General features: G+C 36.7%; 1 protein-coding gene across 1 annotated transcript in view; it reads right to left on the bottom strand.

The window, feature by feature from the left end:
• PRRG1 (proline rich and Gla domain 1) overlaps positions 1-23,696 on the bottom strand; it is a 107,523-nt gene that overhangs the window by 25,726 nt on the left and 58,101 nt on the right. Inside the window, exons 2-3 of the mRNA XM_003917561.4 lie at positions 22,239-22,289; positions 2,214-2,374 (exon numbers count right to left, since the gene is read on the bottom strand). Of these exons, the coding sequence (XP_003917610.1) occupies positions 2,214-2,374; positions 22,239-22,248 (171 nt within the window). The 5' untranslated portion in view covers positions 22,249-22,289. The remainder of the gene's footprint in view (positions 1-2,213; positions 2,375-22,238; positions 22,290-23,696) is intronic.

The raw sequence follows: 23,696 nt of genomic DNA on the forward strand, positions 1-23,696 counted from the left end.
TGTATGCATGTATACATATATGTGATTTTTTTTTTCCTAGCTCTATTGCTGAAAGATCCAGAAGTAATGACATTCTGGTAGCAATGAGCATATTCTAGCTCCCAGATCTCAGTTTCTAAATATTACTCCTAACTAAAAGTAACCAAATGCCCACTGACAGATCACTGTATAAAGAAAATGTGGTATATACACACAATATAGTTTAGCTGTTTCCCCACCCGAATCTTGAATTGTATCTCCCAGAATTCCCACATGTAGTGGGAGGGGCCCGGGGCAGGTAATTGAATCATGGGGGCCAGTCTTTCCTGTGCTATTCTTACGACAGTGAATAAATCTCACGAGATCTGATGGGTTTATCAGGGGTTTCCGTTTTGCTTCTTCCTCATTTTCTCTTGCTGCCACCATGTAAGAAGTGCCTTTCACCTCCCGCCTGATTCTAAGGCCTTGCCAGCCATGTGGAACTGTAAGTCCAATTAAACCTCTTTTTCTTCCCAGTCTCAGGTTCAGCAGCGTGAAAACGACTAATACAGTAAATTGGTACCAGTAGAGTGGGGCACTGCTGAAAAGATACCCGAAAATGTGGAAGTGACTTTGGAACTGGGTACCAGGCAGAGGTTGGGACAGTTTGGAGGGCTCAGAAGAAGACAGAAAAATGTGGGAAAGTTTGGAACTTCCTAGAGATTTGTTGAATGGCTTTGACAAAAAAAGCTCATAGTGATATGAACAATAAGGTCCAGACTGAGGTGGTCTCAGATGGAGAGGAGGAACTTGTTGGGAACTGCAGCAAAGGTGACTCTTGCTATGTCTTAGCAAAGAAACTGGCAGCATTTTGCCCCTGCCCTAGAGATTTGTGGAACTTTGAACTTGAGAAAGATGATTTAGAGTATCTGGCGGAAGAAATTTCTAGGCAGCAAAGCATCCAAGAGGTGACTTGGGTTCTGTTAAAAGTATTCTATTTTAAAAGGAAAACAGAGCATAAAAGTTTAGAAATTTTGCAGCCTAATGATGTAGTAAAAAAGAAAAACCCATTTTCTGAGGAAAAATTCAAGCTGGCTTCAGAAATCTGCATAAGTAACAAGGAGCCAAATGTTAATCCCCAAGACAATGAGGAAAATGTCTCCTGGGCATGTCATGGGTTTTCATGGCAGCCCCTACCCACCCCTATCACAGACCTGGAAGCCCAGAAGGAAAAAATGGTTTTGTGGGCTGGGCCGAGTGCAGCCTAGGGACATGGTGCCCTGAATCCCAGTCACTCCAGCCATTGCTAAAAGGGGCTAAGGTACAGCTTGGCCCATGGTTCAAGTGATTTTATGTTACTACATTTTTAAATTTCTCTACAATGAACATATACTATTTTTAAAAAGTAAAATGAATAAAATAAAACCAACAATGACTAAGCGGACGCAAAGGAAAAAAGCTGGAAGGGAAATAAAGGCCAACAGTGCTTTGTGATTGCATGATGGTATCATGGATGATATATTTCTTTCCCTATTTCTAACCCTGTGATTTGACTAAGATGTGACTTCTTCCTCTTACCCCTTTCTTTAAAACTTTTGCATCTGCTGCTCTTAAGGTATATTTAGTATCTTTTTAGCATTAAGTTACACCACTTGTTTGGCATCTAGGGTTATTTTCCTGCTGCCCAGGACTGAATCTTTACACAATGGCTACCTCTGGTAACAATTTCCAGCTGTGGAGCAGTTCTATAGAATTTTCACCCCTGCCTTGTGCTGTCCCATTCCTGCTCTCCTTGAATAGCATATAGTCTAGAGTAAAGAGAAGTAAACAGGAGTATTCTCGTGGAGTGGGAAGGTATGTCTGGATGTCTTTTCTTTTGTAAAACCTTTTAAAACACTATCACCATCCATTAGCTTCCTCCACACTTTCTCTGTAATTAGGCAAAGTGATGTTATCTATAACCTTCTAGAACAAAGCTTGGTGCAAATCAAATCCTTCCTACTTGTCAAGATGATAAATCCTAGCTCAGCAGAGTCCTATAGAAACGGGGCTTTCAAAGACAGTCCAGCACAAGGGGAGGTGAACCTAGCTCTCCAACCCACAGAATATTACTAATTAGATGCCACTTCCTGAGCTCCTAACAAAAGAATTTTTAATTGCTAGCAATGTACATAATTCAGGGATGCAGATTTCAAATATACATCAAAAAGGTAGGCAAATTAAGGCAAATTTTTTTAAATTGCCAACATACTTACAGTTTTTTCATTATTTTCAAAAGCTTCTCTTGCTTCTTCAAATGTACAGAATTCTTCTTTGCACTCACGCTCAATGTTGCCCTGTCTTATTTCTTCAAAAAACCCATTAGCTCTTGGGTAGCGTTTTAATACGGAATTGGCTTTTTCTCCCGTGAGGAAAACTAAAAAGAAATATAATAAGAAGCATAAAAATGTAATAAAAAACCTATGTGAGAAGTTGATATACCAGATGAAAACTGCAAGATGCTCTTTAGAAAACATAGCCAACATCCTAAGCCTCTTTCGGTGAGTCAGCAATGAAGTAACACTCAGCTCCAAACCACTGTATCTGCTATCTTCTTCATCATGTGAGTATGTCCTTTCAATAGCAGTTGCCCTGGGCAGGGACAGTGACATAACTAACTATGTGATATTCAGACTTTAGCACATTCCTGCAAACCATGGGTATTTAAATATAGTAATAATGATAGCACTACTTATTCTCATTACTGTAAGTAGATACCCCAAGGCATTCTGCTGACAACAGCAGCAGCCAAATCAAATCCAGTCTCTAGATTATCAGTCTTTGTCCGTCTACCTAAAAATAAATAACACTTCAGTTGACCTAGTAATATAAACCCAGAGAGCTCTTACTTGTATGAAAAGAATAGGTTTTAAAAAAAAAAATTGAGAAGTTAAATTTGGCCATGATTCATTCTATGAAAATCCTAATAATAATTTTGTTCTAAATGTACTTGAGTTAAATACAGTGTGATGCTTTTTAACACATTCAACCTCATTTCACTGTCCTTTAGAAAAAGAAAATTCTTCTGCATGATTTACAGAGGCATTTCAATATAAACATTCAAAATACATTTATGAAACCATGTAAAATAATAAGATTATTTTATTTTAATAATAAAATATAAAAATAAAAAATAAGATTTTTTATTTTTAAATACAAATAGATTTTAAGTTCAATTTCAATTACATTTTTCTAAAAGAGTGTTGCTTGTTTGGAGAGACAAATATAATGCCACCAGAATTTCATCTCTGTTAATGCAAGAGATTAGAACATTTCCTAATTTATAGAATTCTGACATGAGAAAAGGCATATTACGGATCTTTCAAGATGCTAAAAAAGTCTACATTTTCTGAAAAACATTTTGAAGGAAATGAAAAACTTTAAAAGAGTTATGTGCTCTTTTAAAAATGACAATGACAGTCAGCAATGGAGTAAAGTTTTGCTTTGTTATAGAAATGAGTATTTTACTTTATAGAATATATGGACTTATTATTTAGGATTCTTTAAAGTATCCAAATTGATACCAGCTAGATGGCACTTATACCAGGGTGAAAACCATGATAGGCCTTCAATGAGTATTTCCTTCTGTACCTCAGAAAGGGTTGCCTTTATGACCCTTTATGAGGTACAGAAGGAAGGAAATTCAGAGAATAGATTATGATTATGGAATATGAATTCACAGATTCATAGAATATCATTAGAACAAACTTTAGAAAATACAAATTGTGGTAAGTGTAATGAAGGAAAGCAAAAGGTTACTGTTAAGTTGGAGAATAATAGTAAAATTTTCTAACAATGCTTCTTGCCTTTTAGCCGCATCAGAATCCCTGAAGGACTATCACACAGACTGCTGGGTCCCACTCCAGAGCTTCTGATGCCATAGATCTGAGGTAGGGCTATAAAATTACATTTCTACTCAGTTCCCAGGAAATGCTGCTGCTGCTGCTGCTCCCATTACCACAGTTTGAGAATCACTATCCTAATGAGAGTTCCTTGGAAACATTCTGAGGAAGTATTTACGGAATGCTAGGGTTAACAAATTTAAAGAGATCTTTCACTGAATGACTTTTTAGGGTCCTTAATATATATTTAGTATAAACAGTCATGCATCACTTAACAATGTGGATCCATTCTGAGAAATATGTTAGGCTGTTTCATCATTGTGCAAACAGGACGGAGTGTATTGTCGCAAACCTAGATGGCACAGCCTACTAGTAACCTAGGCTATATGATATAGCCTGTTGGTCCTAGGCTATAAATCTATTCAGCTTGTTACTATACTGAATACTATAGGCAATTATAACAATGGTAAGTATTTGTATATCTAAACATTGAAAATGTACAGGAAAAATATGATATAAAAGATAAAAAATGGTACTGTACAGGGCACTTACCATAAAAGGAGTTTGCAGGGCACTTATCATAAATGGAGCTAACAGGATTGAAAGTTGGCCTGAGTGAGTGGTGAGCGAATGTGAAGGCCTAGGACATTACTGTACACTACTGTAGACTTTATCAACACTGTCCACTTAGGCTACATTAAATATATAAAAATATATTTCTTAAAAAAAATATTTTGGTTGGGAGTGGTGGCTCATGCCTGTCATCCCAGCACAGTGGGAGGATTGCTTGAGCCCAGGAGTTCGAGACCAGCCTGGGCAACACAGTGAGACCTCATCTCAAAAAAATTAAAATTAAATTAAAAAATAAAAAATAAAATGAAATGAAAATAAAAAGAAGGAAAATGTTTTTCCTTCTTCAGTAATAAATTAACCTTAGCTTCCTATAACGTTTTTACTTTATACTCTTTTTAAATTTTTAACTTTTTAACTCTTTAGTGGTAACACAACTTAAAACACACATTGTACAGCTGTACAAAAATATTTTATTTCTTTACATATATCCTTATTCTATAAGGCTTTTTCCTATTTAAAAATTTTATTGTATTTTTTTACTTTTTGAACTTTTTTGTAAAAAATTAAGACACAAGCACACACATTAGCCTAGGCCTCCACAGGGTCAGGATCATCAGTATCACTGTCTTCCACATCCACATCTTATCCCACTTGAAGGTCTTCAGGGACAATAACATGCATGGAGCTGTCACCTGCTATTATAACAATGCTTTCTTCTGTACTACCTCCAGAAGAACTCGCTTGAAGCTACTTTATAGTTAATTTTTTTCATAAGTAGAAGGAGTTTACTCCAGAATGACAATAAATAGTAAATACATTATTAGCCAGCAGCATAGTCATTTGTTATCATTTTCAAGTATTATGTACAATATATAATTGTATGTACTATACTTTTATATGACTAGCAGTGCAGTAGGTTTGTTTACTCCAGTATTGCCACATACACGTGAGTAATGTGTTATACTGTGATGCTATGATGTCAATAGGCAATAGAAACTTTTCAGCTCCTAATCTTATGGGACCATCATTCTATACACGGTCTATTGTTGACTGAAACATCATTATGCATGCATGTATTTGTAAGTCTCCTGAAACGGAACATGATACATGCATTTGTGATATTTGACTACAGTACCCTTTTTCAAGAGATATTTTACTGATTTAACAACTTCCTAGTCATTGGTCTTATTTATACCCTCTGAATTAACACGTAAGTCTCCTCCATATAACAGGCCAACTAATACAGGAAGAAAGACAGTAAATGGTTTCCCGTGGGACTTCTCTTTTCCAGAATAAACATGTCTTGTTTCTTCATCTGTTTGCCATAGAAAATGGATTTGAGTCTGCATCATCTTCCTCTGAAAATACAGTGACCTATGCTGAGTGCAATACTTTGTGTTTGGTCTGACAAGTGCAAAACTGATCAGGATTATCGGCTTCCTTGTTTTAAAGACAATACATATGTTAATGTGGTCTAAGATATCCGTGGGTTTTGAATCAGTTTTTCTGAGGATAAATCAAACAATCAACATTAATGTATTTTGAACTTTTAAGAGAAGAAAGCTAAATGCTTCTAAGAGACAATTATTTTCTTATATGCTATCCAACTCAAAAAGGTGAGTCAAAGCAAGCCACTAACTCCAGTAACCGGAAAGCAGTCTAATTTAGAAGAATAAGCAATTGGAAGGTAATATAGCAGGACACAAAGCTTCTAATCCAAGTCTAATCAAATTACCAAGCATTCCATAATCATCTTCTATGTATTTCTTGTACTGGGCGGCAAGGTAATATAATACTGAGAACTCTACATGGATTCAGTTGGCAAGTAGATTTTATCTCACTTGCCAAATCCAGTCCATTAGAAGATATCACTTAAAGTAAGAATCTGACCTGTAGGAAAGATACTATTATAGATTAGTTATGTCTGCCACATATTAGGGAACAGGAAGTAGTGGCAGAGAATTTGCCAGTGCTCATCAAAGTATTTGGAAGCCTAATGGACCCTAAATGATGATACCAGAACTAAATTATTTTCTTTTTTGCCCATGACACAGCCCTCAGGAGATCCTGAGAACATGTGCCCCTAAAATTAGAATTTTTTAAAATGTGAAAACAAAATAAAGGAGAAGGTGGCAGCTTTGATCTCTAGGATGAAATCAGACTACCTCCTCTAAAAACATGGGGCAATTTCCAGGATGCAAGGTCTTGCGTTAGGACATTTAACTAAAGCCATGATGTTTGAAACTAAAGTTGATCACTTCCTTAAATTGAGTGATCACTTCCTTAATTGCCTCTTTCTCCTTAAATTGTGTGAGTTAAATTACAGCTATCAGGAATCATGTGCATGCCTTAATGAAGGATTACATGATGTGACAAGTATACAGAATGTAAATGTGCCTTGAGAACACAATACTGGGGTGTTATTTAACACACGAAGGTTTCCCATTAAAGGAAATAAAGAAAAACCTAAACTTTTTTTCTGCAGATTCAGTTAGGAAACACTCTTATTAAATATTTCAAATCCAAGGCATATTTACACATACATACACACAAAATAAGTATATTTATTCAAAAAATGTAACCACTTTTTCATAATTTCAAAATAAATAAGCTCTCACCCATGCTTTCTCTTCAAAAGAAAATAATAAAAATAAATGACATAAGTAGATGCAACAAGTCACAAAGATGAGTAGCAGGTGACCTCTGCCCTCAAGGTTCTTCAGTGCAAGAGGTAACAGAGATATAATAAAAGAGATACACAAAGAGTTCTATTGTAAGACTGAACATGATGGATGTTCAAGGTCAAAAGGCAGGCATATTTCTGGTGGGTGTGTGAGTTTGTGGTTTGGATGCCCTAATTTATTTATTTATTTATTTACTTACTTAACTTATTTATTTATTTATTTTTGAGACAGAGTTTCGCTCTGTAGCCCAGGCTAGAGTACAGTGATGCGATCTTGGCTCACTGCAACCTCTGCCTCCTGGGCTCAAGAGACCCTTCCACCTCAGTCTCCTGAGTAGCTGGGACTACAGGTGTGTGCCACCACACTCGACTTTTCTTTTCTTTTTTTGGCATAGACGGGGTTCTTCCATGTTGCCCAGGCTGGTCTCAAACTCTGGGCTCAAGCCATCTTCCCACCTTGGCCTCCCAAAGTGCTGGGATTACAGGCATGAGCCACAGCAACTGGCCATAGGTGCCCTATTTTTGATATAAAACTATACACCAGCAACAGTAGCAAGAACATCAAGAACAGAGAATGAGGACTTTCTACAAATGAACCTAGCATTCCATATCTCTTCTTCAATGCAAAAGTCAGGGCCTACTGACCTATTGTGCAACCCTGGAGTTATTGAATTTCTCATGGGAACAAGGTTAGTCAGAAAAGGAATAAAGACATTATGGCATTGATTGGGGGAGCCTTGTGGTTGTTTTGAGTAATGTATTTAATCTTACTGATATCCCAAGCTTGTTAAGTAGTGTGCACTAGTTAGAAAAAGGGTTGTCAGAACAAATAGTTATGTGAAGAAAACAAAAACCTAAGTGTCACTTATTCATCTGTAAAACTGAAAAAATAGCACCAATCTCAAGTTATAAGTTATAAATAAGTGCTTTGCTCAGGGCTTGAAAAAGAACAAATTTACAATAAGTAGTAGTGTGACTCACTGTTGCTACCATTGTGGCAGTTATTCCGTGAAAGAAAAAAAATGATATTTATCAAGTTGATAATAAAAATACACTTAGAAAATATAGAATAAATAGGATTAACTTGCCGTGAGTCTGTCTCCTTAACTTCAGGAATGCCTGGGAGTTTGGTCTCCTTGGTCAAGTCTGGTATGAAATGTAGTAGCTTTACAAAGTGCTATTTAATGTCTCAAATTCGCTTGGAGGCACACTGTAGTAGCTTGTCTGAACTATTTTTGGAAAACATATAGGCTGACTGCACCTGACTAATTGATTACATAGTCTAGTTTCAGCTACATGACCAGTGGGATATCAAACATCTTCTGTAAATGTGTGCCTTAGCTCCCAATACCAAGGTTATCTTGCACATATCTTGGTGGTTCACAATTAGAAGACAAATGTGTCCTGTGCAACTAAAAATGGCCTTGTGAGTGATCTCTCTCCTGCTGTACCATACCTTGAGTCATTATTAAAGCCTTACGAGAATATACCCCGTAGAATCTTATAAGTCCTTTCAGTTAACCAATGCTGTATAGTTGCTACAATATACTTTTATGATTCATAAATATTTTGGGTATATCATGAGATTTTAAAATTTCAGAACTTCTTCTCAATAAATGGTCGAGAAGTGGTCCTTATTATAAGAATTTGATACTTGTAACAAACTTGTGAGGAAACAGCCTTTGCCATAATGTATATGCTTGCTTTTATTAACTTCAACTTTGGTCAAATATATGTTGATAGCTTATCATCACTGAAAGTTTAACAACAGACCACAAAGAAGCTCTTAGAAAGGATAGATTATGGAAGAAAAATTACATACATGACAGGTATGTATGTTTAGATAATCATAAGTAACTATAACAAAATATGCTTTATTGAATTTTAGGTTGACAGTTTGGGTGGCTATTCAAGGTTTTACATAATCACTACAGATATGAATGACAGTAATACCTCATTTATGCAGAAATGCAAAAGTTGCTCAAATAAACCCATTCTCATGAACTTAGAAACAAGAGACAACCAAGGTCATGCATTACAACTCACCTGATGCTTTATCTACAGGGAAACCTCAACTTCTTACACTAACCAAAGGTCAGTTTCCTCTATGCATGTGCAGGAGCCTGGCTCCTGAGACTTCAAAGCCTCATTGCACATGAAAACTGGAAAGCAGAAGGGACAGGGTGAGCTGAACTAGATCAACATACTGAAAGCAAACAGAAGTGAAAGCTAATTAATCTGAAGGCAAGGGAGAAGAGAGTCAGAAGGTTCTTTGGGGGTTAGAGTAGGATCTAAACCCCAGCACACTGACAGCTCTCAAGGCTATAGACATCAATGATTATGTTTATCATGGTGAATGTGAGTCACCAATAAAGGGCTATATGATGTTCAGGATAATGTTCAAGGAGGCAGTAAATTATATAATCTAATTTAGAACTATTTCTATAAAAATATGGTTTTTAAAAATATTTTAAATCATGTTTAAAAAGGTAAGCATCCGCAATCTGCAAAATATATTTGCTCAAATAGAAAATTTCTTCCCAGTGTTGTATAAATGTTGGTGTACTAGAGACTAAATCTACAGAGTCCACAAACTAACCAGGAAGCTGATTCCTTTTCTGAATAAATCTCTAGTAATCTGGCTTAACTGTAAATTTCTCATACAAGACTGTAGAACATGCAAAGCTCTCTGCTTATTCAAGCCGCCTGTTTATCACATGAAAGCTGCCTTTTGAGATATGTTGCTGAAGTCTAAGAGAGCCAATATCTATTAACCATTTTCACCAACCCTGTATTGAGGCAAGTGAAAGTATAGGATAAGGAAAAAGTATGGTATGGTAAAAAGACCCTGAATTTGTAGTCAGGATATATGGATTCCTGTTGCAGCTCTGGCAGTAAACTGGCTCTCTGATACTACATTTGTTGCTTAATTTATCTGAACGTGTTTCCTAATTGATGAAGCAAAGGTGTTGGATATGATTTCTTAAGTACTTTCAGTTGTAACCATAAAGCGTTCTAGGGCGGGCGCGGTGGCTCAAGCCTGTATTCCCAGCACTTTGGGAGGCCGAGACGGGCAGATCACAAGGTCAGGAGATCAAGACCGTTCTGGCTAACACGATGAAACCCTGTCTCTACTAAAAAATTAAAAAAAAAAAAAAAAAAAAAAAAAAACCTAGCCGGGCGAGGTGGCGGGCGCCTGTAGTCCCAGCTACTCGGGAGGCTGAGGCAGGAGAATGGCGTAAACCCGGGAGGCGGAGCTTGCAGTGAGCCGAGATCCAGCCACTGCACTCCAGCCTTGGCGACAGAGCGAGACTCCGTCTCAAAAAAAAAAAAAAAAGAGTTCTATAATTGGAAAGAATTTCAGAAAGTGGGAGTAGTGTATCGGATCCAAATCCCTTTGGGATATTAATACACAATTATCCAGCCAAGCAATCACCATACCCCAAACCAACAATAGACAAACAAACAGAGAAAATCAAAAAAGCACCCACCCCACCCAATCCTGTGCTTAGCTTTATTTTTTAAAAATCTTATGAAGTGTCAAACTCATAATTCTTTGTTTTCTTGCTTCTAAGTCATTTTGATACTATTATTCAGTTGTGCCTGCATATAATGCCTTCAAGCTTTTTTTTTTCCCTGCTAAAATAAGTGTTAAATAGGTACTTCTTATCACAGACTGATGGAAACAACTTTCCCTAGGAAATCAAAGTCTCACACTCTGAAGTGACATTTCACTTACTAAAAAACAAAATTAGGCAAACTAAAAAGACACTATTTAAATCATCCTCCTATTTTTACTTAGGAAGGTGGCAATACATACAATGTCCCCATTTATTTCACCATTGTTAAACTATTTCTGGAAATTAAAAGTTAACTTTTCATAGCTGATATGTTTATAATAATTCAGAATTTATTGTATGGTGATGTCCATGTGCCCAACCAGTTTTGCAAACTTATAGTTTAGTATAGCATATAGTATATGTTTACACAGGAATGAGGGAACTGAAACCCATTCAAAAGCTCATATATTTAAAAAATAATTCGAAGTTGCAGGATTGAGCTAGTGGGAGTGGGGAGACTGAGAGGAAAAAAAATGATTATTAATATATTTAATACCTAAAATCTACCCCCTAAGGACCATATAGTAGTTATGATCATTACCTAAAACTTAAACAAATCTGTAGTACCAGAGGCATACAATGAAATACCAGATAACAGGTAGGTTTCCTGGAAAAAGTGTGGATAATATGCCAGAAATGGATTTCTATATGAGAGATGACAAAAGAGGTAATGTGTGTCTATAAAGTCAGTATTCTTTAAAAATAAAACAAACATGGTTCACACCAGAGTGACACTATCTATCTCAGTATGGTATTCGTAAAAGCCAAATTTTAGGGCATACATTCAGATGTCTCTCACCTAATGATTTCATGCTTTGTAAGGAAAAAGGACATAGAGAGAAATGGCACAATATATTCTCCCACAGAGGAAGGCAAAAGGCAAAGTTTTCTTTGAAGGGGTTTTAAAATTTATAACTACTTCTTATCAAAAAGAATTCTTCATGAAATGGCAGATTACAGCAATCAAATTAATAGCAATTATGCAAATTGATTTAAAGGCATGGTATTCTAATATATATTTCTGAACCAAGAGCAATGCTTTGCCCACAAGAAACAAACAAATATGGAATTATTAGTCTAATTTGGCATGATTAAGCACACAATCAGGTGGAATCACCAAAACAAGAGAATTCCAAAGACAGCTAGTTCTACTCTTACTGGTGCCTCAATTGTACCAGCAGCAATATCAGTAGTCTTGATGTTTGCGGTTGTTACAACCATAAGATTTCCTTTCTAGTTTATGGACCCTATCTATACCGATTACATTCTATCTCATATAAAAGACTATGGCAATAGCTGTGACTAATAATCACCATTTAATAGAAAATAAAGACAGGTAGATAAAACTCATAAGATGAACTATAGTTTGTAGTGCATAATTTTATGTTGTAATGATTGCTTTACAACTCATCAGTATAGACTGTAGGATAGGTATTATATGTGATAGTTGTAATCTAGACTCTAGGAGTGGATAACTGTCCTAGTAGGACACATATTACATTTAACCAAAAAGCCACATTTCAAAGGTAGCTACTACAAAAGCATTTGGCTATATTTCTCTCCAGCCCACAATAGAGCATAATGGGTTTAAGAAATGGAGTTTCATTGATGAGTTTAGTGCTACTGTTAGTAAGCACTAACATGAATTTCACAAATGACTTTTCACTGGTGAAAGAAATGTTGTTTTTATGTGAATTTGCTCCAGAAATGACAGCAGCAGTCAAGGGTTTGCCTGAACACAGTATAAAAATCTAAAGCCTCTGAAGTTTGTACTCTTAGGAATGGTGGCCAAGACTTGATTCCTAAAAGTCCTCATGTTTAGCTGATGATGTGAAGGATTCTTGATTGCTTTAATCTAACTAGATGGGTTAGCTGAATACCACTGCTAGAATGCTGTCACATATGCCTTAGATGAACTTTTTATCAAAGATATTGTGGGAGATCCTAAATGAGGAAAGAAATAGGATTTCATAGAGTTTATATAATAAGTTATATGGCAGAACTGTATCATCTCGTTGATAAATGTCTGTGTATAGCAAAATTCGGTCTAAGACTTAGTTGTAACCTGGTAGTCAAATTGTGGGAAGCCTAGACCTCACATGCCTTTAACTATTGGCAGCTACTGATATTTGCCAAAAATAATGTAGTAATTGTAAAAGCCAAATTGATTTTGATTATATTCAATAAACTCTTGCTATTGATTCTACATGTACATCAATCCCAAAAGAGGTGGTGGGCTGATGTGTAGAATTCTGGAATCTCATTTGTTTCCAAACTGGACTGTTAACCACCCATGAAATCAGCACATTTTTATTTAGTTTATTTTTTTGAGACAGAGTCTCACTCTGTCACCTAGGCTGGAGTGCAGGGGTGTGATCTCGGCTCACTGCAACCTCTGCCTCCTGGGTTCAAGCCATTCTCCTGCTTCAGCCTCCCCAGCAGCTGGGACTACTACAGGGTGCACCACCGTGCCCGGGTAATTTTTGTATTTTCAGTAGAGGCAGGGATTCGCCATGTTGGCCAGGCTGGTCTCGAACTCCTGGCCTCAAGTGATCCACTCGCCTCGGCTTCCCAAAGTGCTGGGATTACAGGTGTGAGCCACCACATCTGGCTGTGACACATTTTTAATTAATTCATTTATATATATACGAGCTAGATGCTTTAAGAAGCCTCTGAACTCAATGCATACTGCATTGATATTGGTTGAAGTACATGAAATTACAGTTTTTGAAGGCCAAAATCATGACTTCCAGCCATTTCACATGGTTCAACCTAATACGTTGAGTGTAGGTTCATATGGTTCAACCTAAAACATAGGCCACATTGGAAACACTGGAAGAATTATATACTTCAAAACCATGAAATAGAGAGTGAATGATTTGTCACCATCAGAGAAGCACATAATAGTAGCTATTCCACTAGTTCTTCTATCACTTTCTTTCCTATCTGTTCACACATTAATACAGCCTCAAAATGTGGATGGTAATTAATGGTCATGAGTCGCAGATTTTCAGAACTGAAAGAGATCTGGTAGCTTTCCAAATTTTATTAGTCATAGGATCCTCTGCAAATCAACCTATCATGAAATAAAAACAGATAAAATACAACGTAGTAGAGTTGTTCTGTCTGAAGGAGAGGTGTTATATACCAGGGGCACTTCCTTTTCCTCCCTTCCCTCATGGTGGCCCCTCGGGGGCCCCTTTAGAAGACCTGTGGCTTCACCAAACACATTGGAAACCACTGATCCATCTTAATCCCTTCATTTTACTGACCAGAACACTACACTGAAATCTATAGGTTAAGTGACTTACCCAAAGCCACAGCTACTTGATGATAGGACTAGGACTACACCTTGGTCTCCAGAATCATACTCTGCTCTCCTTTAGACTCAACTTACTTCTATAAAAAACACCATTATATCGAGAGAATGAAAAGACAAACCACCCAGTGGGAGAAAACATTTGAAAAAGGTACATCTGATAAAAGATTGCTATCCAAAATGTATAAAGAACTCTTAAAACAGTAAGAAGACAAGCATATAAAAATGGGCCAAAGATCTTAACAAACACCTCACCAAAGAAGATACGTGAATGGCAAATAAACAAATGAAAATATGCTCCACAGCATATGGTCATGTGTTGCTTAATGGCAGGAAACATTATGAGAAATGCATCGTTAGGTGATTTTGTTGTTGTGCAAACATCATGGAGTGTACTTACACAAGCCTAGATGGCATAACCTACTATACACCTAAACACCTAGGCTATATGGTATAGTCTCATTGCTCCTAGGCTACAAAACTGTATGGCATGTGACTATACTGAATACTATAAGCAACTTACTGAATACTGTAAGTAACATAATGTAAGTATTTGTGTATCTAAACATATCTAAACATAGGAAAGGTACAGTAAAAATATGGTATATAATCTTATGGGACCACCTTCATATATGTAGTCTGTCATTGAAGAAAACATCATTATGCAGTTCATGGCTATATATCATCAGGGAATTGCAAGTTAAAACAAGAAGACACCACTACACACCTATTTAACTGGCCAAAATCTAGAACACTGACAACATCAAATGCTGTCAAGGACATGGAGCAATAGGAACTCTCTTTCATTGCTGGTGGGAATGTAAAATAGTACAGTCACTTTAGAAGATGGTTTCATGGTTTCTTACAAAACTAAACATACTCTTACCATATGATACAGCAATTGTACTCCTTGATATTTACCCCCAAACAGTTGAGAATTTACAAGCATCAAATCATGGAAAGACATGAAGGAATCCTAAATGCATAATACCAAGTGAAAGAAGCCAATCTGAGAAGGTTTCTTTCTCTTCAATCTGAGAAGGCAAAATTACAGAGATAATAAAAAGATCAGTGATGGCCAGGCATGGAGGGGGAGTGGGCAGGAGGCATGAATAGGTGGCGCACAGAGGATTTGTTTTTAGGGCAGTGAAACTACTGTGTATAATACTATAATGGTGGGTACATGTCATTCTTTACGCATTTACCCGAACTCATAGAATATACAACACCAAGAGTGAACCCTAATGTAAATTATGGACTTTGGGTGATAATGACATGTCAATGTAGTTTCATTGATTGTAACAAATGTACCTCTCTGGTAAGGGAAGTTGATAATGGGAAGGGATTAAGTGACTGCTTCATGGGAATAGGATCTCTTTTGGAAGTGACGAAAATGTTTTGTAACTAGAAGGTTGCACAGCAACCTTTAGTACATTTTGTAACTATTTTCCTTACAGCACAGCAACCTTCTGGTTACAAAATGTACTAAATGCCACTGAATTATACACTTTAAAATAGTCAAGTCTATGTTATATAAATTTTGCCACCATTTAAAGAAAATCAATAGTGCTAAAGTTGAGAAACCTTTCTAAACTTATGTGCCAAAGGTTATTTTCTTCTTTAATAAGTAAATGGCAGAGAGGATTGCATCAAACACAAAAAGCATCAAGCACTATAATGAGTTTTTAAAAAGTAGCCTGACTCTCAGTTCTTTTCTAGTGAGAAAAACTTGCCAAGAAAAAATTATGGCAGTTGTCAGCCACAAGCAGATCCATGTTACTGTTATAAAATTCTGAAGATAAGGATTTATAATAAATTATTGACATCATCTAAACTAAAGAGGCCTGAATATGTCACCATAATTAAGAGACTCTCAAATCTAATACAGGCAGAAAAATGAAATAATTAATTGACTTTAAGTGGATACCTTCACTTGAACCATAAACCAGGGGAGGTCCCAAATAAAATTAGGCACTTCATTATAAGACAGTTACTTTACAAGGCTTGTCAGTTTGAAGGTTCATTCCCTATTCGACAACATAGAGCTGTACACTCAGTTAAAGTTTAGAATTGGCTTCAACTTAACAATAGTTCAGCAGTGAATCAAATAACTTACGTATTTACTGTGGTGGCTGTAAACCATTTTCCCTTCCACTAAGTCTTGACAACTAGGGGGATATGTTTGAGTTCCTTGGGATAAAGGAGTCCAGCACATGCAATGACCCAGAGGAATTATGCAGCTATGTTGTAATAAGAAACAAAGACTAACTGGCAATACTACCACTGTTTTGCTATAGCACAACCATAAAAATTCATTTATGCTAAGACATTAAGGTCATGTTACTATTAAGTACAGAAAATGAAAATGGAAACTGATTTTTCATATAAAGATTTTATAGACCTACAATTTTCTTCTAAGCTAGGTAGGTAAGACCTATTTCCAAAGACTAAATACTGGAAGAGGAAAAACAGAAAAAAAAAATGCTAAGTTATCTTCATATTTTATTTCGGATTATCCTCCACAAATAAGACCTGCCTGATTGCAATCATTAAGCTATTCCAGATATTGTTTTGTATATAACAAAGCAAAATTATTTTGAAAATTCATGGCTAAGTATTATTCCTATTTTGTGGAAGATGTGTACAAGCAGCTAGCTCATGGTTTGCTATTATCAAGACAACATGACGAACTTCTCCCAGAAGCTCTGTTTTTAAGGTAGATAGTGAAAATAGCCATTAATAACTTCATATGAGGCTAGCAGATACCACAAATTGCTTCCACAGCACTTAGAAGATTCAGTAATAGAAATGTGTGCTAAGATAGAAAAAAATTCAGATGGAAAGTAGCTATATCTTTAAAACACAAATTCTACCAAAACACTGTAAAAAAACAATAATCACAAAATTTTTAAAGCAAGAAAACTGAAAAATATTCATTGTAGATAAAGAGAAGACTTACTGGGAGTACTGGGCCTTTTACCGTTTTATCATGAATATACCAGTTGGTCAGAGGAGAAATGAAAAGGTAAAATATAGTTTCAATTACCATCTGAAGATGATTAAAGATAAATACCCTAGAACAGTAATCTGGTATCCATTGGGGATTGGTTCCAAGATTTCCACGGATACCAAAATGCTCAAGTCCCTTATATAAAATGGCACAGTAGTTGCATATAACCTATGCATATCCTTCTGTACACTGTAAATCATCTCTAGATTACTTATAAAACCTAATACAATGTAAATGTTATGAAAATAGTTGTTATACTGTATTGTTTTATTTGCATTTTATTGTTGTATTCTTATTTTTTTGTTTTTTTCTCAAATAACTTCAATCCACGGTTGGTTGAATCTATAAATGTGGAACCCACAGATATGGAGGCCTGATTATATTATAATATTTTGTGAGCCTATATATACACATTTGTAAAATCCTCACATTCTCTTTGTAAAAATGTTCTCTACTAGAATTTTACATATAGTTTTATTTATATATGCTGTTCATTTTTGAACCAGTATCTCATCTTGTCATCTCATGCTATTCTGGTGTTCCATGATGCATTATATTCCTTGTGTCAACAAAAACCACAAAGATAAAAACTCATCAGTCAAACGGGTGAGTTTCACATAGGCCAGGTAAGCAGCAAAAGACCCTTTACTTTAGGCACCTTCCCTTGTGGACTGTGTAGCATAAGCTTCTGAACTGAATTGTTTTGTTACCTACTATGGTCACTGCCAATCAGTATGGCTGCCTTTTGAATTACCGCAGACATGGACCACTGCTGCTCAGAGGATTTTCATCTTTGAGGCATTCCACCATCTGATACACATGTATTTTAGCTGTTACCCTAAATGTTGATGAACAATGAGCCATTTCCCTTTGCCTTTCTGTCCAGTCCCTCATGATATGTGAACACTGCAGATATTAAAAAATAATTTCTTCTATACCTCTCACAGCAACAGACAGCTCTTAAGTTTTTAATTGACTTACACACTATTGATGATTAAGATATTCAGAATATGGTTTATTGGAAGAAAAAAACTGGATGTGACATAAGAAGACCTAGATTCGCATTTTGGCTCTCCATTAGTAGTCTGTGGATTATAGATAAGACTTTTTCTCATGAGCCTCAGTTTTATAACACATAAAATGAGGATAATAATTCCTATTTACATCATAGGGTTGTCTTGCAACTCAAGATAATGTAGAGGGAGTATCTGTGAGTTATAAAGTGCTCTACAGAAATGTGTTAATATCAGAATAATTACAGATTCTTAAGAGTCCCAAAGACTAAGCCCTGTTTAAGAATTCATACATAGTAAATGGGATTTCAGTGTCACACACAATGGACACTGGTAGTAGTAGGCTAATAAAAAATTAAATATACAAGGCTGTTCTCATCTTCCCCACCTGAAGATTTAAATTTTGTTTATAATCCTTCATGTCACATAAACGAATGATTCTTCTAACACATATGTACAAATAACTTCTTCATCTAGTATCAAAGAATGCTAAAAGAAATTCACCTCAGTTTTAATTTCTCACCTAAACTGTACAGTTATCCAACCGTGTTTTTTGTTTTCATGCATCCTTAATTTATGTAACGAGGCTAGTGCCATATCTTTGCAATATTTTTCCTCTGTGTCCCTCTGCATGATACATTGGGCTACGTTTGTGAGAATCTTTGCCAAATGCAGGGAAAATTTCATTGTACAGTGCCAGAAAAGAGAAAAATGAGCATACAGTAGCATCTTTTTCTCCCCAATAACAGTGTCAGCAATTAACAAATGTAATCAGGCAAACTAAGCAAAGCTTAGAGAGTAAAGGATAGAGTCTCTTTGAGATTCAGGATATTACAAATGCTTTCAAAGTGGTCAACACAGTGAAAATGCTATCACAAGCTTCTGTATTTGTAAAAGCAGCATTCTTTGAAGCACTTCCCTTATCTCATCACCAGCTTGGAAACATGCCTATCTTTGCAGATTACATTACCATGCCCTGTTCTTTAGCAAGAACTACAGTTGACTCTTGAACAACACATATTTGAACTGCACAGGTTAATTTATACGCAAATTTTCTGCAGTCTCTGCCACTCCTAAGACATTAAGACCAATTCCTCTTCTTCCTCCACTGATTCCATGTGAAGATGACAAAAATGAAGACCTTTATGATGATCTACTTCCACTTAATAGTAAATACATTTTCTCTTCCTTATGATTTTCTTAATATTTTCTATTCTCTAGTGTATTTTATTATAAGAATACTGTATGTGATACACACAGCATATAAAGTATGTGTTAATTGTTTATGTTATTGGTAAGGCTTTCAGTCAACAGTAGGCTAGTAGTAGTTAAGTTTTGGAGGCATCAAAAATTATACATGAATTTTTGATTACGCAACAGAGTCAGCATCCCTAGCCCCCACATTGTTCAAAGGTCAACTATATACTAATTGCCTGACCATTTGAACAAAAAGTTGCTGAGACACCTTCTAAACTAAGAACCTAATAGTCCCTTTGCTAGTGACCTGATGAGCAGTCTAAAAATGAATAGAGGAAATAAGAAAGAATGGGTTTCCTTGTCTCAGTGCAGCTCTCCCCTCTATATGGCTATGGCAGTATCCAACAACCACAGCATTCTCCAAATCCACTTGAAGCTTTTGGGATTGGGTGAGGACCAAACATGATGTGCTAATGTTATAGGAGTTACTAAGAAATTATTTTAGGCAGATAGATAGGAAAAGGGGTCCTTGGGAAGTTTTTCTTTCTTTTAAAGCAGCTCCAGAAATGTTTCTTGTCTAGCAGGAAAGCCCAGGCTCTTAAGAGTTGGGCCAGCAAGCTTTGATATGCAAATGCAGGCCATTGGAAACTGGGTCCACACAAACATGGCCATTCCCACCATCTTCTTCCCCTTGCCCCAACATGTTCCTGGCAACATGGCCGTCCCCACATATCCCCACGTGTGTAGAACATCACAGCGCCCTACATTTGCACATTAAAAAGCTAGGGTGGGAGGGCCAGTTTTCTCACAGGCTATGTGAATGACATACCTGGTCAAACCAATCCCCTGAGCCCTATGCAAATCAGACACTGCCTCCTCCAGTCTCCTCATATAACTGGCTGTTTTCCACCACACTCCAGGTTTCCTCTCTCAGCTGGGAGCCCCTCTCCCTCTGTCTCTGTAGGCGGGAGCTTCTTCCTTCTTTGTTGCCTATTAAACTCTCCACTACTTAAAACCACTCCACGTGTGTCTGTGTCGTTTTATCTAACTCGGCGTGAGACTAAGGACCCTGGAGTTCCCCCAGCCATTGGAGCTGTATCACTACTCTGGAAGCTTCCACTGACAGCTGATTTGCGGGCAGGCCGTGGCACAGATTAGTCCCAGAATTCTGAATAGTGTTTAAAAATTTTATTTAGTTTTAAAAATTCCAAACCATCAGAGATTGCCATCTTTTGTGAAGATTTGGAAAGAACCAGAATAGCTAGGCCTAATCAATTTCCAAGGGAAGCTCTGGAGAAAACAGGAACAAAAGCTGATTCAGCAAGATTCAAGAAGATATTTTCCGTGATTGATCCATAATCCTTGGAGCTTCCTACCAGGGCCCATACAAGGGTGGGGCAAGCAAAATGCAACAGAAGGAGGAACTCTCAGTTGCTTATATGACTCAAGTCCCAGTCATGCTGCCTACAGAAGCATCTGGTCAAATAACTTCATTTTTACCCATTAAAAAAACAATGAAGATATAGTTAGTCAGTAAGGACAGTAATGGGCAGATACCACTGCTGTATTCCATTACACTTTAGAACTCTCAAAACACTTTTACATGTATTATCACATTATGCCAACCACAACTTTCTGAGGCTAGAAGTGCAGAATGTATTAATCCCACGTCAGGGATGAACAAACAAGTTTAGGGAGTTTCTAGGATTTGATCAAGGTAGTAGAGGTAGAGCTTGAATTCAGGTCTTTTGTATCCAGTATTCTTCTCACTATACACACCAAATCTTCCTCTGAGGTCCTTCATAGCATTCTAATTTTATGATTGTGAAAATTAATAAAATTTAAAAGCTGTTGGAGCCCCCCAAAACACTTTAAGCCTTGGGAGAGATGTGACTGTGGTTTCAGTCACATAACATATTTTGCAATTCTGCTTCTCAGGTTATAGTTTAACACTCTTCCTCATTGCTGTTGTTTTGTAAATGAATAGCAAAGACCAGAGGCCAGACCTCCCCCTTTCAGTCACTGATCTTTGCTACTCTTCCTTTATTATCCTGTACCTAACTCAGACCAGATGGTGCCCCAAACAGAGACCCCATGACAATCACATCTTCATTGTGGAATGTTAAATATACCTTTCCTGAAAGAAAAGGACCACCTGGATCAATCAGGTCATTGTAACTATGCAGTAAGCCTTACATAGAAAGATGTTAAAATTCTGTTAAAATATCCTAAACTTTGTCTATTCAAGTGATCCCCAAACTTCTACAATTGGAAACAGTGATTTCCATTCTTTGGAATCAGTGCTTTCCAGATGAGTCCATCCTCAACCTTTGCACTCGAATAAACTCTTTAAACTAGATTCTGACCCTTTTGATTATTTTAGGTTGCCATGATATACATTAATTAGAATTATTTATGAAGTCCCTCTTGTGGCTGCTTAATATTAACAAGGAAATGAACTTAAATTTATCTGTTGTCCACTGCCCATAAGCAGCCTTATGAGAAGGCAAAAATAAACAAAAGGAATTCATCTAATGGTTCGTAATGCTGGGCTTTAAAAAAAAAAAAAAAAAAAAAATTACAGATCAGCCTCACAGATGATTATTTTTACTACTTTCATTGGCTGCATAGTAGACTCTTTATTTTATGTTACTAGCATGAAAACAGAAAAAAGTTGTAAAGAAGCTGGGTTTGGGGAAGATCTATATATCGAGTATATCTATATACACACTATATATTATAGTATATATATCTATATATATACACTAATACATATATACACACTATATATTAGTGTGTATATATAATATATATGTGGTTGATGGTCTTTCTCTGCAAAGCCCTGCTTCAGACAAAAACTTTTTAACACTAACAAGAAATACAATTTAGGTGTCCACAAATATACTATGAGTTAGAAATTTAATTTCCTGACTATAATAGCTACAGAGACAGTCTAAATTACTTAAAAGGGAAGAGAAACTTACCCCTCCCCATGTTTTCTTGTGGTTTCTGGCAGGTCCCTGGATGACGATTCCCTGTACAAAACAGAGCACATACACACAGTCAGATTGACAGAGGCTGAGTGGTTACATCAGATAAGCTCCAGTACAGCTGATGTGGTCAATGTGAGCATTTCATTTCAGTACATTCCAATCTTTCTCCCTTACATAAATGTTTTCTCCCTCACAAACAGATAATCTAACCTCAGAGGACAGAAGCACAATATTCTGGAAGCAGGGGCTCTATATCAACTAACTATGACCTTCTTTATCTGGTACTAGTTTCTGTCCGTGCCAAGTAACAATCCCCAAATTGGTCACACACTTATCTCTTCAGAAAACAGCAATATCAACACAAATGGCAGACAAAAATCCCAAAAGGCCCAAAGTTAATAACCAGGCCAGCAAGTTACTAGCTCTCCTGTCTCTGGCTTCCCTTCAATATCATTCTGTGACAAATTCAATAGCCTTTATAGCGTAACATTTTCCCAAATGGTGTAAAACAACAGCATCCCTAATCAAATTAGCCCTGAGGCAAAGCAGCCCACAGAGTTATTTCCAATAAACAGTATGAATCAATGACCATAAACTACTGACAACAGAAACTTTGGAGAAACAAAAAACATACACTGCAATTACAGAGAAAGGGTATACACAGGGGAACAGAAATTGTTTCCAAAAGATGGAAAAAAAACCCCTCATACATACACAGAAACCAATTCATATCATAATGCTTCATATTCTCACAGGGTTCAATCATAGAGCTATCATGCATTTATTATTCACTTATCATGTTCCCAATATGAAACTAAGCACCTGAAAGGTAAAGCTATAAGAGATAAACTATCAGTCCATTAAGGAATCTATAACCTACTTGAAGTTAAACAGAGACCATTGAGGAATAAATATTAGACTGAGACCTGATAACCAACTGTGTGACACCTGATCAATCATTTTCTATCATAAATTCTTTGCAAAAGGAGGAGGCTCAACTATATGAGTTTTCCCAAATTATTCTCCACAGTGTCAGGCCTCTGAGCCCAAGCCAAGCCATCGCATCCCCTGTGACTTGCACATATATACCCAGATGGCCTGAAGTAACTGAAGAATCACAAAAGAAGTGAAAAGGCCCTGCCCCGCCTTAACTGATGACATTCCACCACAAAAGAAGTGAAAATGGCCTGTTCCTGCCCTTAAGTGATGACATTACCTTGTGAAAGTCCTTTTCCTGGCTCATCCTGGCTCAAAAAGCTCCCCCACTGAGCACCTTGTGACCCCCACTCCTGCCCGCCAGAGAACCCCCCTTTGACTGTAATTTTCCTTTACCTACCCAAATCCTATAAAACGGCCCCACCCTTATCTCCCTTCCCTGACTCTTTTCGGACTCAGCCCACCTGCACCCAGGTGATTAAAAAGCTTTATTGCTCACACAAAGCCTGTTTG

Source organism: Papio anubis, chromosome X (assembly GCF_008728515.1).
Source record: "Papio anubis isolate 15944 chromosome X, Panubis1.0, whole genome shotgun sequence".
Lineage (NCBI taxonomy): Eukaryota > Metazoa > Chordata > Mammalia > Primates > Cercopithecidae > Papio > Papio anubis.